This window comes from Nerophis lumbriciformis, linkage group LG15, assembly GCF_033978685.3.
Source record: "Nerophis lumbriciformis linkage group LG15, RoL_Nlum_v2.1, whole genome shotgun sequence".
NCBI lineage: Eukaryota > Metazoa > Chordata > Actinopteri > Syngnathiformes > Syngnathidae > Nerophis > Nerophis lumbriciformis.
This window is the reverse complement of record NC_084562.2, coordinates 2,784,091-2,802,268: the sequence shown is the minus strand read 5'-3', so window position 1 is coordinate 2,802,268 and position 18,178 is coordinate 2,784,091. Positions and strand designations below refer to the sequence as shown.

At 39.1% G+C, this 18,178-nt stretch overlaps 1 protein-coding gene across 1 annotated transcript in view; it reads right to left on the bottom strand.

Annotated features, from left to right (window-relative positions):
• Positions 1 to 2,305: 2,305 nt before the first annotated feature.
• The window catches only part of LOC133616016 (leucine-rich repeat-containing G-protein coupled receptor 4-like), a 90,491-nt gene continuing 74,618 nt past the window's right edge, over positions 2,306 to 18,178 (bottom strand). The window contains exons 14-18 of the mRNA XM_061974997.2: positions 16,365 to 16,436; positions 16,126 to 16,251; positions 14,770 to 14,867; positions 9,406 to 9,459; positions 2,306 to 9,328 (exon numbers count right to left, since the gene is read on the bottom strand). Coding sequence (XP_061830981.1) covers positions 7,920 to 9,328; positions 9,406 to 9,459; positions 14,770 to 14,867; positions 16,126 to 16,251; positions 16,365 to 16,436 — 1,759 coding nt within the window. The 3' untranslated portion in view covers positions 2,306 to 7,919. The remainder of the gene's footprint in view (positions 9,329 to 9,405; positions 9,460 to 14,769; positions 14,868 to 16,125; positions 16,252 to 16,364; positions 16,437 to 18,178) is intronic.

Genomic DNA, 18,178 nt, shown 5'->3' with positions numbered 1-18,178 from the left:
GTCTTGGGCACATCAGATTAGATCAGTGAGTCGCAAACTGAGCAGTAAAAAATGGAATGGTTGATTTTTTTCATTATTTTATTTTCAAATTTATTAGCCTGTGGAAAAAATGAATGTTGATATTTACCTCAGAAGGCTGCAAATAGAAAAGAGGCATTCCATTTTTTATTTAAATTGTATTTAATATACCATTGATGTTTTTTCGTTTGTTTTTTGAAAGTTGATTTTGCACTATTAAGTTACATAAGCGTTGCTTGTTCCATATTCAGTGTTAAAGCAAACCAGTGTAGCAAACTGAGCAATAATTAACGTTTTATTCATGCACTTTCTCTTGCTACTTCAAGGCTTGAACTTTTGATGCATTCATTATTGTTATTTTATTTTCTAAATTTATTATTAGCCTGTGGAAAAAGCTTATTTTGATATTTACCTCAGAAGGCTGCAAATAGAAAATAGGCATTCAATTTGGATTAAAATTGTATTTGATATGCCATTGATATTTTTTAATTATTATTATTATTATTTGAAACTCAATTTTGCATGTCACTATAATGTTATGTAAGCCTTGCTTGTTCAATATTCAATGCAAAACTTGTTTGGGTCCCTATTAAAAGGTTAATTTGTTCAACCTTGGCCCGCGGCTTTGTTCAGTTTTAAATTTTGGCCGACTCTGTATTTGAGTTTGACACCCCTGATGTAACACGTGGCTTGGCATTGTCTTGCTGAAATAAGCAGGGGTGTCCATGGTAACGTTGCTTGGATGGAAACATATGTTGCTCCAAAACCTGTATGTACCTTTCAGCATTAATGGTGCCTTCACAGATGTGTAAGTTACCCATGTCTTGGGCACTAATGCACCCCCATACCATCACAGATGCTGGCTTTTCAACTCTGCGCCTATAACAATCCGGATGGTTCTTTTCCTCTTTGGTCCGGAGGACACGACGTCCACAGTTTCCAAAAACAATTTGAAACGTGGACTCGTCAGACCACAGAACACTTGTCCACTTTGTATCAGTCCATCTTAGATGAGCTCAGGCCCAACGAAGCCGACTGCGTTTCTGGGTGTTGTTGATAAACAGTTTTCGCCTTGCATAGGAGAGTTATAACTTGCACTTACAGATGTAGCGACCAAATGTAGTTACTGACAGTGGGTTTCTGAAGTCTTCCTGAGCCCATGTGGTGATATCCTTTACACACTGATGTCGCTTGTTGATGCAGTACAGCCTGAGGGATCAAAGGTCACGGGCTTAGCTGCTTATGTGCAGTGATTTCTCCAGATTCTCTGAACCCTTTGATGATATTACGGACCGTAGATGGTGAAATCCCTAAATTCCTTGCAATAGCTAGTTGAGAAAGGTTTTTCTTAAACTGTTCAACAATTTGCTCTTGCATTTGATTTGTTGACAAAGTGGTGACCCTCACACCATCCTGGTTTGTGAATGACTGAGCATTTCATGGAATCTACTTTTATACCCAATCATGGCACCCACATGTTCCCAATGTGCCTGTTCACCTGTGGGATGTTCCAAATACGTGTTTGATGAGCATTCCTCAACTTTATTAGTATTTATTGCCACCTTTCCCAACTTCTTTGTCACGTGTTGCTGGCATCAAATTCTAAAGTTAATGATTATTTGCAAAAAAAAATGTTTTTATCAGTTTGAACATCAAATATGTTGTCTTTGTAGCATATTAAATGATAAATGGGTTGTACTTGTATAGCGCTTTTCTACCTTCAAGGTACTCAAAGCGCTTTGACACTACTTCCACATTTACCCATTCACACACACATTCACACACTGATGGAGGGAGCTGCCATGCAAGGCGCTAACCAGCACCCATCAGGAGCAAGGGTGAAGTGTCTTGCTCAGGACACAACGGACATGACGAGGTTGGTACTAGGTGGGGATTGAACCAGGGACCCTCGGGTCGCGCACGGCCACTCTTCCACTGCGCCACACCGTCATATTCAACTGAATATGGGTTGAAAATGATTTGCAAATCATTGTATTCCGTTTATATTTACATCTAACACAATTTCCCAACTCATATGGAAACTGCAGGTATAGTAGTGCTGATGTACTGTGCAACTGTGAGGTTTGCTGCCTCCTCTGATGCAGACAGGAAGGCCCTGCAAAGGGTGACCAGGACAACGGAGAAGATTATCGTCCGGCCTCCCCTGAGGACTTTATAGATAATTCAAATCTACTGTCCCCAAAATATTAATTAATCCTTTAAGGTTCACTCATTCATGAAGTGTGATGAAAATCCTTCTGAAAAATCACAGAAATGTTTGGGTTCGTCCAGATTTATTCACATTTTTTCTACATGAGCAGATAAAACAGCCCGGGAAGATCTCAGATGTAAAAAAAAACCAAGTAAAAAAATGAACAAAAATGAACTTGTCTTGCATTAATTTAGCATACTTTTAGTGAAAAATCAGCACAACCCATGGTGTTAAAATGGTAAGATAATTATCCAAAATGGTCGATGACTTATGGACAATTGGTTTTTGGTATTTTACGGTCATGTTTTTCAAACTTGCTCAGCTTTTACACACAAGTGCTTGTCAGTCCCTTAAAGATGTGTACTAAATTTCATGATTTTTATTATTTCACAGTAAAACTTTGGGATTTAATTACAGTGCACAGAACAGGAAAATCAGCACACGCAACACAGCTCGGTGTGCATGTTTTGTCCAATTTAGACCCTTGTGTGTACATTCAGTTACACCATGGACTATCCTAACTTTTTCACAAAACTAAAAACAAAAACAAAAAAAATCACAGTTTACATAACATATTCCTCCCATAATTAGCACAAACATCAATGACGACAACAAAAGGAACAAAGTCAAGGATGTCTTTTAAAGGACTGCTGCTAATTACTACAACTGAGGAGGTAGCTTCCTAAAGTAGCATCCCACTTGTGGTTATTCAAATAATTTACACATGAATACCAAAATGAACAACCTAGCTACAGAAATGTACATTTTCATGACTTGGGATAAGAAATATGTCAAACAATCAAAGGACATGTTGGCAAGCTACAGTAGGAAAGGAATTCATATGGGCCCCATTCTAGGGTGGATCTCGCGTGAGAGGAAGAGAGCGGATAATCATTTTGCGGTGCGGCCTGCTGTAAATGATGGAAAGGGCCACTCTACATAGCAACTGACACAGTGGTCCAAATTGTAATTGCCACAAAACACATTTTAAAAATGTTCAACACTCTAATGCCATCTCAATTTGTCACGTTTCATGTGTCAGATAAACCGTGCCGAATGGGGCCATTTTAAAGCCCCTTCCTATTGTACACGAGGCGCACATTAAGGTCACAATATTATCGTGGCGTTGGAGACAACATTTTGTGAGTTGGATTCCGGATGCGTGCAATAACCTCAGCCAAGCTCAGAGAGAGATCTTATGAGATCCACATGAGTGTGCACTCAATTGGAACACTTTAGAAACGCCTGCACAGTGGAAATGACAAGGATCAGATTTGAAGGGCCTTATTTCAGTGTTTCCCATACATTCACTTATAAATTTGGACTGCTACGAAAAGTTTTGGCACTACGTGTTGGCCCTTGCGCATAAAACACCACACACCTGGCTCGTCACGGTCACCTGGGCTGATAGTGAATTCATCAATAGTTGGAACAATAAGTGAAAATGAACTCAATAACTACCGCTATTGATCATTGTGTTCATGTGCGTTTTCTTCGCCTCTCGCCTTTAGGAGGATACAAGAGGGTTCACTCTGTGCAACGCTCTCAGCACCTGAGCGATTTTATTCAATAGCAGAGTGAACCCTCTTGTCAATCAACCACAATCTTTGTCTGTGTGGGTGGAGGCGCGACCGATAGCTCACACACAGACAGACAGACAGCCTCGTTAGTGAGAAGCACCGCAAAGTAACAAATGATGAGGGGAAAAAAGATGATTGCAAAGCAAAAGTCCGGCGTGGGGATATTTTGGCTTTGAATGAACGAGCACGTATGCCAAATTTGCAAACAAACAAAAAACAACCTCACCCTCGGGAAAAAAAAAACTGCACTTCACATCAAGTGCAGTTTTTGTTACCAGCGATTGAGAGTCCTTTTTATTTTGATGTTTGTTTACATATAGGATAATTAAAAGTTATTGGCCTTCCAATTACAATGAGTTAAAAAAAAAAAAATCAATGATAATTCAAAGTTGTTTGATTTGGAAAGGAGTAGCTGCATTATTATTTAAAAAAAATATGATTACGTTAGTGCCTAATTTGGTCTCAAAATAATGCTGACAATATATATAATGCATCAACAATATATCATCCGGCTAAATGTGTTATGGGTTGAGGCATACTTCTTCTCAACAATGGCCAGGTGCCACTGTGAACTAAATAAACACACACACAGCTGGCTTGAAAAATGACAAAAAGCAGCAACAGAAGATATCTCATTTGCAGTTTTAAACATTTGTTTTGCTTTTTGTGTTTTTAAACTCATTATTTCCAAATCTGACGACCGCCACAGACAGGAGGGCAGTGAAAAAAAGCTAATAGAGTGGTACCTCGGCTCACATAGGGATTTGAGCTCTCCCTTAGAGAAATTGTTATGCTTCAGGTTACGAGCCTCCCCACCACTAGTTAGTTAAGTTGCTAGCGTGATAGATAATAAATAGCAAGACATAACTTAGTCTTTCCAACAACGGGGACAAAGTGAGTGAGTGTGAAGGACTGAAAAGAAGTAGATCATTTCAGTGAATTAAAGAAATAAATCATTGAAAAACATGACGTGTACTAGCATAGCACTGCCAGTCTGTACCATACGCCAGCCAAGCACGTTGACATCATTTCTAAACGTCAAACATGTACCCATTGAAAATATGTATACGTTGCTGATCTGTAGAGACTCCTCCCACCCCCACCAAGGACCGTTTTCACTGCTGGACTCCAAAGAGGTTCCACAGCCTCCGTAGCAGAACCTCCAGGTTCTGTAACAGCTTCTTCCCTCAGGCCGTAAGACTCTTGAACGCATGAAAATAATTCCCTCAATTCCCCCCAAAAATGGATTAACTCGCTGGAGTATAAAGACAATATAACATACATCCATAAACGTGTATGCATATGCAAAAGTGCAATATATTTATCTGTACAGTAATCTAATTATTTATATCTGCACCTTATTGCTCTTTTATCCTGCACTACAACCAGCTAATGCAACGAAATGTTGTTCTTATCTGTACTGTTAAGTTCAAATTTGAATGACAATAAAAGGAAGTCTAAGTCTGATGGTGTTTGACAGAGAAACACTTCAAAGAAGATACAATAGAAGACAACTCACCAAAAATAAATGCTGTACATTATTGTTACAGTTCTTCATAAAAAAAATACTGTAGTTTGTATTAAAATATATATTGTTTGTCATTATCTAGAAGTAAATTAGGGATGTCCGATAATGGCTTTTTGCCGATATCCGATATTGTCCAACTCTTTAATTACCGATATCAACCGATATATGCAGTCGTGGAATTAACACATTATTATGCCTAATTTGGACAACCAGGTATGGTGAAGATAAGGTACTTCTTTAAAAAATTCATAAAATAAGATAAATAAATTAAAAACATTTTCTTGAATAAAAAAGAAAGTAAAACAATATAAAAATTACATAGAAACTAGTAATTAATGAAAATGAGTCAAATTAACTGTTAAAGGTTAGTACTATTAGTGGACCAGCAGCACGCACAATCATGTGTGCTTACGGACTGTATCCCTTGCAGACTGTATTGATATATATTGATATATAATGTAGGAACCAGAATATTAATAACAGAAAGAAACAACCCTTGTGTGTGAATGAGTGTGAATGGGGGAGGGAGGTTTTTTGGGTTGGTGCACTAATTGTAAGTGTATCTTATGTTTTTTATGTTGATTTAATAAAATTAAAAAAAATTAAAAATTTAAAAAACGATACCGATAATAAATAAACCGATACCGATAATTTCCGATATTACATTTTAACGCATCCCTAAAGTAAATGTATCATATTTTATGATACATGTTCAAATTGTGGTGTATTTTAGGGGCCCAAAACAGAATCATTTACTTTCAATGGGTTACATTTTTCTGGGTTTCCGCAGGTATCCGCACATCTATTTAATACTTTTTAATGCCACTTAAAACAAAATGTAATGCCCAAGTCCTACTGCACATAGTTATTATATATATAGTCAAACGCTTATAACTGCCTGTATAGACAACATTATAAGCATTTGACAATGATAATCTTGAATATTTGAAAAGTTTACATTAACTGTTACTCTGTAGTGAATTAGAATTGGCCCACAAGACTGTTTAATCCAAAATTCTATTTTCCTGTAGTGATAGCTGCCAGTTATGGTGGTGTCATGGCGGCAGCAAGTTGCTTTGTTGGTCACGCCAAATAAACGTAGCACCGTTAACTGCTGCCTGCCTTGAATTAATTAACCAATACAGTAGTATGTGTGATTTGATCCATTTAAATTTGTTTTATTGCCTCTAGACATCAATTTAATCATTTTTAATGCCATTTAAGTAAAAAAAACAAACGTTTAATGACTTTTAATGACCCACGGAAACCGTGTGTGACATGCAGGTATTTTGGGTAACAAGTCGCTCTTCACTGCAAGTAAAACTGTGCTGCTGTGCATAAATTGTTTTGCTTGGAGAAGCGCAAGTAAAATGTCAATTACTGAGGGAAAGGGTGCTTCATGTGAAATCTTACGTATTCCTAACCTCTTCCTGCTCAGCCATTGATAGGAATATAATGGCAAATTTCATATTTGCCATACAGGCATCAAATTAGTGTTATTTTTCACTAAAAACGTCAACTATTGTACAATGCATTTCCAATTAGTTTGTTTTAGTATTGTACATAACATGCATCAAATACAATTTGATCTGAAAAAATACAGTTAGACATGAATGAAAAATGGTGAAAACATTTTTTGGAAGGTGTTGAGGCTTAAAATAAAACTCAGCCTAAAGCAGCCCAATTAAACTCGTAAGCCGAGGTACCACTGTATTTGATTGACAAATATTCAAGTCAATGTGTCGCCAAACTGTAATTACCGTAAAAAGTAGCTTTCCTTTCTAAAGACAAAATGGTTTTTTTTAAGTGCAAAGCGGAGTTAAAAATGACATGTTCATAAAAGCGCATATTGCTCAGGGGAACAATGGCAACTTGTCCTACTTAAAAGAAACCTGACCCTGGCAACAGAACATTGCATCCCCACTTGAAACAATCTTATTTCCTAATAGGCAAATAATTAGGGGAAAAATGAAACTATATTTACATGTACCAGTTCATGTACTGTAGGGAACAGTCTGTGACAGTGTATATTAATGAAAAGCTCATATTTCAAACCTCCATCCAAACATGGCTGCCGTTCAAACAATAAATAACACCGGCACACTCATGACGAAACGCCAGTGATGTCGGATCACATTCTTAGTCTTGGCGACTCAACACAAGCGTTTGGTAGAAATAGCGTTAGACCACAGTCACAAAGACCATACATTTCCCTGTGGGAGGTGAAGACCACCTGACTCATACATTCAAACTCTACAATGATTACATTTGCTACATTTATGTAAAAAAAATATACACCCAGGTATAAAATGAACAGTTGCTGTAGAGGAAATTTAAACATTTGACAGGCTTTGAATAATTAAAACTACATGAAAAAGCGTACAAAAAGTGAAGGAGGCTTTTAGGGCCCCATCCAAGGCAGAGGGCAGGCACACCAGGCGACACCATTTTCTCCTCCACATGACTTAAGTTCCCTTTAAATGAGTCTGTTCACACAGTCAAAACCAACCTAAGTGCTTGCTGTAATCTTTCACCAGGGTCGTTGGCACATTCCTTCCGTTTCTGTACTCTTAAGGCGGTGCTAGTCTTGGCCCGAAGGTATACTGTACGAGTAGTGTACCAGAGGGAGGCCTCTGCTCTGACAGAAGCAGGCTCTGCCGCACGCCTGAACTTGGTCGGAGCTGTCAGAAACAAACGAGTCCCCCTCGTCGGCGTATTCGGACTGAGCGGACGGCGTCACGCTATCTGCCCAGAATCCCTCAGCACGCTGGCAGGGGGCCGCTCCCGTCGGCAGGGTGGGACAGCTGCGAGACTTCACCAAGTGTCTGCAGGCCGTGGGGGACGAGGTGCAAGAGCAGGTCTTGGCATGCAAAGCCGCCTCGCACTTTTCACAGGCAACCGTCTCTCCGCAGAGCTGAGAGTAAACTCCACAGCCGAAGCCTAAATGAGCCGAGGAGCCGCAATCCGTGAGCTCCGACCCCGCGGCCTCGTTGTCTCTGTGACTTTCGCTGCCGGATTTCGCCTCCCTGGCCAAACGTCCGCAGCTGCGCAGCCGTAGCCAGTCCTCCCTGAAGGCCGGACTGAAGAGAACGTAGAGAACCGGGTTGACGCATGCGGGCAGCGGGAAGAAAATGAGAATGACCGACTTTGCGATCTCCGGGCTGCCGACGGTGGATCCTGTCAAGAGGGGGGCGAAGGAGAAAGCGGCCACGGGACAGAAGAAGATGCAGTTGGTGAAAATGAGCCACGCGACATGACGCAGAGCACCTGTCTGCTCTGGGTCGACCAGTTGTACCCTGCCAAGGTGGCAGTACAGCTCGGTGTATACGGCCGCCGTGAACAGGTAAGCCAATGCGTTGAGGAGGACCAGGACTACAGTGATGCTCAAGGCTGGACTCTCAGCCCCGGCGAAGGGCAGGCAAAGTGGCGAGGCAGAATGGTCGCTGAAGGTCAGTAGAGGCAGGCACGCTGCAGTCGCAGCAACTAACCCAAGCACTCCTGCAGCGAGGACAAAGTGTCGATCTCCTCTCCAACACCCTCTCCGGCTGAGGCCGCTCCTTCTGGGTGACATCATCACCTTCCCGAGTATATTCCGCACGGCCACGCTACGCTCCACTGCGGCCAGGGAGAGCAGGAAAACAGCCCATTCTGATGAGAAGACAGCCAGGGCGCCAGTGAACTGGCACCCGGTCCCCATTTCCCACCACACGCCGAAGGCGGCGAAGGTTCCCCACGTGGCGACGTCCAACACCATCAATACACCCACGTACAGGCCCGTCAGCAGGTTAGCCAGGGCCAGAAGCCCCATCAGAAACCTGGCCGGTGGGATGGATGAGGCCTGCCAGTGGGTGTGGCCTAAGGTGCAGCGTGAGGGGAGGAATGTGGCAACCAGCACCAGACTGTTAAAGACCAGCGACACCAGGCAGATGAACCAGACTGTCAGGCGAATCATCCAGCTGCCGAGAAGGTGCTCACAAGGCTTAAAAGCTCCTGTACAGGCAACAAAGTAAAACAAAGTGATCAAAATGGCGTGTAAATGTTAATGAGGGAACGTGTGCAATTCTTACCAGGTGAAGGAGAGCAATGCATAATCATTGAAATTCTTTCTACTTCGTCGCCACCTGAAGAATGAACAAGAAAGGCTGTACTTTTAATCACAATTACGATTTTGGCTGCCACGGTAAAATGACGATGACATTCGAACATTTTAAAAGCAGGCTCCGCAGCATATCAAATCAAGCACTTTCCGTCGCATAGAAGGGCTAAAGCAGCTCGTACTGAAGCCCGGTGAAGAGGCCCACGACCACGACAGGCTATGTGTATTGAAACAGAGCTCTATAACCAAGCCCACCGGTATTAAAGGCCTACTGAAACCCACTACTACCGACCACGCAGTCTGATAGTTTATATATCAATGATGAAATCTTAACATTGCAACACATGCCAATACGGCCGGGTTAGCTTACTAAAGTGCAATTTTAAATTTCGCGCAAAATATCCTACTGAAAACGTCTCGGTATGATGACGCCGGCACGTGACGTCACGGATTGTAGAGGACATTTTGGGACAGCATGGTGGCCAGCTATTAAGTCGTTTGTTTTCATCGCAAAATTCCACAGTATTCTGGACATCTGTGTTGGTGAATCTTTTGCAATTTGTTCAATGAACAATGGAGACAGCAAAGAAGAAAGCTGTAGGTGGGAAGCGGTGTATTGCGGGCGGCTGCAGCAACACAAACACAGCCGGTGTTTCATTGTTTACATTCCCGGAAGATGACAGTCAAGCTTTACCATTGGCCTGTGGAGAACTGGGACAACAGAGACTCTTACCAGGAGGACTTTGAGTTGGATAGCAGACGCGGTACTGTGAGTACGCATGCAGCTGCGGCTTCCAAACATTTGATCGCTTGCCCGTACGTGCGTGCCGCTATGTGCATGTCACGTACGTAACTTTGGGGAAATATATGTGCTGTATGAACTTTGGGGAGGCGAACGGTACTTTGGGCTGTGGAATTGAGTGTGTTGTGCAGGTGTTTGAGTTGTATTGGCGGGTTATATGGACGGGAGGGGGGAGGTGTTTCTTATGCGGGATTAATTTGTGGCATATTAAATATAAGACTGGTTGTGTTGTGGCTAATAGAGTATATATATGTCTTGTGTTTATTTACTGTTTTAGTCATTCCCAGCTGAATATCAGGTCCCACCCGCCTCTCACAGCATCTTCCCTATCTGAATCGCTCCCACTGCCCTCTAGTCCTTCACTCTCACTTTCCTCATCCACAAATCTTTCATCCTCGCTCAAATTAATGTAAATTGTCGCTTTCTCGGTCCGAATCGCTCTCGCTGCTGGTGGCCATGATTGTAAACAATGTGCAGATGTGAGGAGCTCCACAACTTGTGACGTCACGCTACTCGTCTGCTACTTCCGGTACAGGCAAGGCTTTTTTTTATCAGCGACCAAAAGTTGCGAACTTTATCGTCAATGTTCTCTACTAAATCCTTTCAGCAAAAATATGGCAATATCGCGAAATGATCAAGTATGACACATAGTTAGGACCTCCTATCCCCATTTAAATAAGAAAATCGCATTTCAGTAGACCTTTAACACACTTCTTCCAGGCTGTTGCATGCAGTTGGTCCTTTTGTTTCATTTCCGTAGAATATACAGGTGAAAATCTAAAACTTTTAACATCATGCAAATGTTTTTTTAAACCAGCAATTAAGATTTACAAGGTGAAACTAATACAGTGCATCAGGAAAGTAATCACAGTTCTTCACTTTTTCAACATTTTGTTATGTTACAGCCTTATTCCAAAATGGAATAAATCCATGTTTGTCCTCAAAATTCTTTATACAATACCCCATAATCATAATATAAAAAGTTGTTTTCAGTTTTTGCAAATGTATTCAAAAATAAAAAATAAAAATCACAGCCTTTGCTCAATGTTTGGATAGGAAGTGTTTGTATTCATCCATGATGTCACTGTACATTGCTGCGTTCATCTTAGTCTAGTCAGGGAGGTGACCAAGAACCCGATGGTCACCCAATGTCAGAGCTACAGCATTCCTCTGTGAGAGAGGAGAACTTTGCAAAAGTACAACCATCTCTGCAGCTATCCACCAATCAGGCCTGCATGGTAGATTGGACAGACGGAAGCCATTTCTTAGTAAAAAAGTTTGCCAAAATGCACCTGAAAAACTCTTAGATCATGAGAAACTAAAATTCTCTGGTCTGATGAGACAAAGATTAAACTATTTGGCGTGAATGCCAGGTGTCATGTTTGGAGGAAACCAGGCACCACTCATCAACAAGCCAATACCATCCCTACAGTGAGGCATGGTGGTGGTAGCATCATGCTGTGGGGATGTTTTTCAGGGCAGGAACTGGGACACTATTCAGGATAAAGGGAAAGATGAATGCAGCAATGTACAGTCGTCCCAACCTGCTGGAAAAAGGCTTTAATGACCCCAGTGTATAAATCAACTGACATAAGTGATACAAATAATTACAGGCTAGTTAGTATGCTGCCAGCGCTGTCTTAAGTACTTGAACAATAGGTTGCAAAACAACTAATGGAACATCTTCATGACGGTCAAACCCCTTTGCACCCCATGCAAATTGGATTTTGCGCAAATTATCCAATTGAGTCAGCTATAATGTTTTGAGAGAAAGTTAAATGTCAATTGGATCAAAATGAACATTTAGGAGCAGTTTTCTTAGATTTAAGAAAAGCATTTGAGTCTGTGGACCATAATGTACTTTTTTTTAATCAAAATTATCATCCTTTAGTTTTTCCACAAATGGCACAAAATTGATGGAATCATGTTCATCCAATAGAACACAATGCACTGTGGTCAATGAGGTAAAATCATAATTTCAAGATTGTCTTGTGGAGGGGTACCTCAAGGATCTATTTTCGGCCCGATTTTATTTTCCTTGTATATTAATGACTTTCCTCATATTAAAAAAGTGTGGTCTTTTGCAGATGATGCAGTGATTTTTACAAGTTCTAAAACTACAAAAAAAGCTGCTCGGATTCTCTCATCAACCCTTACACTTGTTAACGACTGGCTAACCAGATCCTGCTTTCTGCTAAACACACACCCTCATACATGACTCAATCAAATGTGCATTTTGGAGGTAAACAACTAAGGTAGTAAGGCATTTAAATACTTACGAGTAACATTTGACTCAGTCCTTTCTTTCAAAAAACATATCAAAATGGTGTCCAAGACAGTTAAATATAATATACGTAATTTTAATCAAATGATGAGGCTGCCATGATGTTTCGGCATTGCATGATACTTTCTCAAATAAGCTATTGTATAATTAGCTGGTCCCTAACCGGTGTAACCAATCTGAAACCAATAGAATCACTTTATAAATCAACGCTTCCCATCCAATTTGATGGCGCTTGAGAGGCATTGCAAAGAGGATTTGGCAAAGAAGAATGCGCAAAACTGCTCAAAGATAGGCGTGCCAAGACTGTGGCATCCTATTGAAATATACTTGATGGGGTAATTTCTGTTAAAGGTACATCAACGATTTGAGCAAATATTGTAATTACGTATGTGTTTTTTTTTTTTTTTAAACAAATTTACAAATAAAAAAATTAATTACCTTTTCAAATTATCATTACGGGGTATTGTCTGTAGAATTTTGAGGACAAAAATACATTTATTCCATTTTGGGATAAGGCTGTAACATAACAAAATGTGGAAAAAGTGAAGCACTGTGAATACTTTCTGGATGCACTGTATATGATAAGGCTGTAACATAACACAATGTGAAAAAAGTGAAGCGCCGTGAATACTTTCTGGATGCACTGTATATGACATAAGCCCATGCATGCAACTCAAAATATTAAAAAACGTATTTTGATATAATTCTGATGAATATGGCTTGGAGGTGATGAATACCTCGAATTGAAAACTTCAGGAAATTTGCGGTTTTTAAAAACTGTAAACCATGATCATCAAAATTATAATAAATAAAAGCTTGACATATCACACTTTGTATGTAATGAGTTTATATCAAAATAGTTTCACATTTGAAGTTGAACTGCTGAAATGAATGGACTTTAATACAATATTCAAATGTTTTTAGTTTTACCTGTAACTCGGCGAGCAATGCAGACCACAACGCTGCTACTAAACAGTGACAGATGGAGAACCCTTTACAACACGCTGTTTTGCGAGCCATTGTGCTGAATAAGAGTCTGGAAACAATTTTCTGTTGAGTGCCAACACCGGCAAGAGTGCTCCTCATTGGAATTCATGCACTCCCTTCATCTGCGCATGTGTATGAATCCAGGAAATGCAGAAATGTAATTGCATATTTAAGACAAACTTGTCTGAATAACTGAATAACGCTATACTTTTGTATTTTGTATGTGTCACATCAAAAACAATCAATTGTATGATTCTGTCGAGCATGGCAAGTTTTTTTTATATGGTCCCTGAAAAAAATACATACAAATTGGATAAATAGAGTTAAAGGAATTATACTCATTATAAACAAAAACACAAAGATGTGTCTTCAAATGGATAACATTTATTTAGTCATTTTATTAGACTATTTAGGTACAAATTACATGTTATGTCAAGTTCACACGCCTGCCTGCATGCCTACCCCACAAGTAGATTTATAAACCTGTGGGAAACGCTGTTCACCCAACATAACATAAATGTATAAACCTGATTTCAATTTTGATAAAAATAATTGTGATTATTATTTTGCCCATAATCGTGCAGCCCTAGTAGATGACAAAGTTTTATGGAATGCATGTGTCTTTTCACCACATACTGTAGCACTGCAGATGTCGATTAAGTTTTGTAGCATATATTAGTAACACAAGCATTTAATGTCTACTTCCACTATCCAATATTCTGGTTGAGACCACATACAAAACATTCTTGGTGTGCACCTGAGCGCGGTTCGTTTAGCATTCAGGCTTGTATTTGTGCCAGAGGGACTGTAAAATATTGACCTGTAAAATATTGACCTGATTGCATATTTGATAAATACAATTTGAAAAATAGCATTTATTATCTATCACAAATTACTAAAATTAAATTACCATTATCATTTAATTAATATTCATTTACAAAATTTCCCAAAACAAACAAGTAAAAATTCACGTTAGTCCTGTCTCCCAATTTTCACTGAGTCGCGTTTTCCTAACACAATACCCCTCTGAAAAATTTTACATTTTACAAGATTTGAATGGAATTTAGGACATTTAAGGCCTTAAATTGTACAGTAATTATTTGATTTAAGACGTTTTAAGACTTTTTAAGACCCATCGGATACCGTGCTATAGTGCAAAGACAATGTTTTAGCGGCATGTACAGTCTTGCATTGCACTGTCAAGTTGACAGTTCCTTGTGAAATAACAGTTTGGTGAGAAAATATGACAGCAGCATTCTCACCTGATGATCTCTTAACGTCACCATCCTCACTAAAACTTGTCAACGAGTCGCATCCAACAAATGCACAGCACTGGTAGGCGTATGGAACGGAAATGGACCTACAAGGCAAGGAATAATATAGCAGACATTTATAACACATATGGACTCTTATTATAAAAAAAGGATACATGACTTTAGGGCAAATATATAAGAAATATATTGTTCAAGAAATTATATTACGATTATAAATGTACATGTTAATGGAGAAAATATGTGTAGTCATAGAGACACAAATAGATGTTCTCCTTTGTCAAAAATGAAAATCAAAGACAGCCCTAGTTTCCACTCTTCCCTAATACTACATTACTTCTTATGTTTAGAGTATTGTATATAGTGTAAGATTTGTAGGGTCACTTTTTATTTCTTCGGCAGAATGTCCAATATAGAAACATATGGAAGAAAAATATAACCTTAAAGAAAAATGTAATTTAAAATATTTGCATGCATGCACAACACTTAAAACCTTTAGTATGTTAGTATGTGGGATTAAATTATGGAATGGATTAAGCAAAGAAGTAAAAAAAAGTACTTATATGATCCAGTTGAAGAAACTGTTCAACTTCAAGGTGTTTGCAAAGTACATACAAGAATTCTAATAAAACATTTTGAACCTTATTGAAAGTGAGATCAATCAATCAATCAAAGTTTATTTATATAGCCCTTAATCACAAATGCCTCAAAGGGCTGCACAAACCACGATCACCACATCAGGGCAAGAAAAAAACTCAACCCAATTAGAACAGCGAGAAACATTCGAAGGGACCGCAGATGTGGGGATCCCCCCTGGGTGACCGGTGCAATGGATGCCGAGTAGATACAGTTAATAATGTGAGAGTCCAGTCCATAATCTTTTTCATCTCACTTTTTCAATTAAAACTTATTTACCTATTTTTCTTCTTGAGAACTTTATTATTTATCATTCAAAGAGTTTTAAATTGTGAGCACATTGAAAACGGGACGTGTGTAGTAACTGCTATGAAATGGAAAAGGGTTAGGATTGAATAAGATCTGTTTCATGTTGTATAGAGAAATTGGAAATTGTGATGCATCATATAACTGTAAGCATGCTCGAAACAAACCTAAACCATAAGTTATATGTTCCAATATGTAGCAGTAAGGATCCTCACACCCCTCTTTTTTTGCTTAACAACTCATCTTAAATTTACAATTAAGTCTTATGAACTCAAAAGCCACTATGACAAATCCAAATTGACTGGGGGAAAAAAACTAAAATAAAATGCTGACAAGTTTAGCAAGACACAGAAAAGTTAGCTGGACAAAAGTAATAATAAATAAGTGTAATATTTTTTTCTTCACCTGAGTTTGGGTAACTGTCTCACAGTCAGCACATCTTTCATGTGTGGATTGCCTGAGAGTTTCAGTTGACTGACGGCACTCAGTCCGCTTGTTGGAAGCACAATCAGCGAGTTCATACTCAGATCTCTGCAAGGAATTAATTTACATAAATTATTATACAGTAATCCATAATAATGTATACAGAGAGTCATGGTTGTAGTCTGGGTTCAGCATATTAAAAGGTAATTCGTTATACTCACAGGTTAGTGAGTGCAGAAAGGGTGAGGAAAGCTTCTCTGTGAATAACTTGGATTTTATTTCTACTCAGATCTCTGTGGGAAAATCGGAACAAATCATACAGCATTTCAGAGCATGTTTGTGTCTGAAGATACACGACAAATTAGATATTCTGATTTCAAGTGGAATTTCAGGATGACGCTAAAATGCACTTTAATCTTTAAAGTTGAACTTAATTGAATTTTTTTTTCAACTGTTCAATTGTTTACTACTTTTTGAACAACTTGCTGTTCTCTAAGAAGCAACTCAACGGCAAAATGGCTTCCAATGTAATGTTCTCTGGAGAAAGTGGCCACTGAGCTAAGAGTGTAATTAGCAGCTTTCAACAAAAATACAGAACCACTGAAAGAGCCAGAGAAAGGATTACTGAATTAAAAAAAAAAAAAAGTCACCTGATGTGAATTTGAATGTGAGGTTGTGCAAAAAGTACTGAATATAGTTCTAAACGAACTTTCAAAAGTTTTGAGAAGGTCAAATTAAGTTCACCTAGGGTTGTTTCGATACCGGTACCAGAATGAAAATGTATTTCGATACTGTGATACTTTTCTAAATAAAGGGGACCACAAAAAAATTGCATTATTGGCTTTATTTTAACAAAAAATCTTATGGTACATTAAACATATTTCTTATTGCAATCGAAGAACAATTTTGGCCTGAAATAAAATATTTTAATAAAGTCTTTTAGCAGTAAGTAAGCAAACAAAGGCTCCTAATTTGTCTGCTGACATATGCAGTAACATGTTATGTAATTTCTCATTCCATTATTTTGTCAAATTTATGAGGGACAAGCTGTAAAAAATGATTATTAATCCACTTGTTCATTTACTGGACGAAGTGGCTGGGGAGAGGGAAGTCTGGGCTTCCCTGCTTAGGCTGCTGCCCCCGCGACCTGGCCTCGGATAAGCGGAAGAAGATGGATGGATGGATGGTTGTTCATTTACTGTTAATATCTGCTTACTTTCTGTTTCAAGATGTTCTATCTACACTTCTGTTAAAATGTAATAATCACTTATTCTTCTGTTGTTTGGATATTTTACATTAGTTTTGGATAATACCACAAATGTAGGTATCAAGACGATACCAAGTAGTTAAAGGATCATACATTGGTCATATTCAAAGTCCTCATGTGTCCAAGTACATACAGGTATTTCCTGAGTTTATAAACATAATATGAATTTTGAAAAAAGGAAAAAAGATTTTGTGACGATAAAAAATATCGATGTAATCATAGTAGTATCGACAAGATACGATTTTGTACTTGATATCATTACAGTGGGTGTCAGGTATAGATCCACCCATGGCATTTGTTTATTGTCATTAGCGGTGACGCTGGTGAGCTACGGTGTGTAGTGAAACATGTTTAGCTATTCCTCGTCCTGCAGGGATGATACTTGTAAGAAACATACTTTATTTGTCGCCATGAATGCGAGGATTAGTGATTTAGAAGTAGCTAAAACGCTAGCGAGCCATGTTTTAAAGCACCTCTTGTAGAGCTGCGTTTAGTGTTATAGCTTCGCCTTTAACGTTAGTTATTAAACCAAAATGTGTCTATTCTCCCTTTTCTGTCTACACACCTTGTCTGCTTGTATGTACTCTGTGATTGTGCGCTGCCGAACATGCTCCTGTGCTCATAAAACCAGCAATGTCATGACGTGACGACGCGCCGTCATGCCCGTTAAAAAAATAAATACAATTTAAATGGGGAACCGGTACTTTTCAAACAGAGTATTGGACCGTTTCTGATTCATTAGTACTGTACCTCGCCTTCCGCCCGATT